Raw genomic sequence first — 1,414 nt, 5'->3', positions numbered from 1 at the left:
ATATATAAATTTATATATATATGTATATTTATATATATATATATAAGGCACCATATGTACTAGTTGTACCAATAGTCATATCCGAATATGCTCAATTTAGGAGAATACGAAATACTATAAAAAGAATAAGATAGGATATACTGAGTATGAGATGAATATAGTGACACACAGGCAGTATAGGTTTGCAAACGATTTAAACAGTACGCGTTTACGCAGGGCGGATAGCATTCGGTTGGGTGTGTTCGTAGGTGCTTGGCAGAATCACCACTGACATTCGAAAAGTCCATTAGAAAGTGAGCAGACACTGAGGTTGAGATAAAACACAATACTGCTAAATATAATAGTTGATTTAGCCCTACCCATTGGGGATACCGAGCTATGCCTACCGCAGCTTGACGTTTACATAAAGACGTTAACGTAAACCTACCAAGTGCCTGAAGAACCGAGGCCGCTTGCAAGTTGTAATCCTCATCTGGGTAGACCTCCCGGATGACCTTCAGCGCTGTAGTATTGATGATGTGTGTATAGACGCGTGACTATATATGAGAGAGTGATGTGTACGCGTATATATATACCAAACTGGGTGGCATAGGTACGTGGATATATACATCGGATATAGTGATACGAATACAACGCATTTTCAGATATATGAGACAGTGATGCGTGCGCGCGAATATATATGCCATAGGCTGGTATAAAATACGTGCATATATACATCGGATATAGTGACATAAACCCGGAGCGCTCCCGTAAATGCTACGTCCGGCCAGACGTTATAAAACAGCTTAAGCTTGCAACCGGAGACTGTACATGAATTCACAGACGTCCGGCCAGACGTTATAAAACAGCTTAGCTTAGGCGCTGTAAGCTTGCAACTGGTGACTGTACATGAATTCACAGGTGAGTGTATGCCATAGTGACCCGTACACACCGTCCAGGCAAGGGCGTGTGGTGTAGAAACTGATACGGTGGATGTGCGCTAATCAGAAGGGGCGTGCGTGTGTGCGTGTGTGTATGTGTAGTGTGCGAGTGGACCTAACAAGTACTAACAGAAATATCGACCAGATGTTAAAATAATAGGGGTGTAACCTAAGTGATGGATTTGCATGCATAAGATCGGCACAAGCCCGCACACATACAAACATACATATATACATACACTCATATATATATACACACATACACACACACACATATATATATATATATACATAACGCACACACACATATACACACACACATGTATATATATACACACATATACATAACATATGCATATATATATAAATATATATATATACATATATGTATGTATGCACACACACACACACACACACGCTCACACACATACGCACAAACACGCACACACACACATATGTATTATACATACAAATACAAATTCATATACATAGAC

At 39.7% G+C, this 1,414-nt stretch overlaps 1 protein-coding gene across 1 annotated transcript in view; it reads right to left on the bottom strand.

Annotated features, from left to right (window-relative positions):
• Positions 1 to 1,414, bottom strand: part of SARC_04898 (hypothetical protein) — an 11,537-nt gene that overhangs the window by 3,999 nt on the left and 6,124 nt on the right. Inside the window, exon 4 of the mRNA XM_014301259.1 lies at positions 428 to 502. Within this exon, the coding sequence (XP_014156734.1) occupies positions 428 to 502 (75 nt within the window). The remainder of the gene's footprint in view (positions 1 to 427; positions 503 to 1,414) is intronic.

Source organism: Sphaeroforma arctica (assembly GCF_001186125.1).
Source record: "Sphaeroforma arctica JP610 unplaced genomic scaffold supercont1.292, whole genome shotgun sequence".
NCBI classification, from domain to species: domain Eukaryota; class Ichthyosporea; order Ichthyophonida; genus Sphaeroforma; species Sphaeroforma arctica.
Note: the sequence above shows the minus strand (reverse complement) of the source record. Positions and strands in the feature narration are given on the sequence as shown.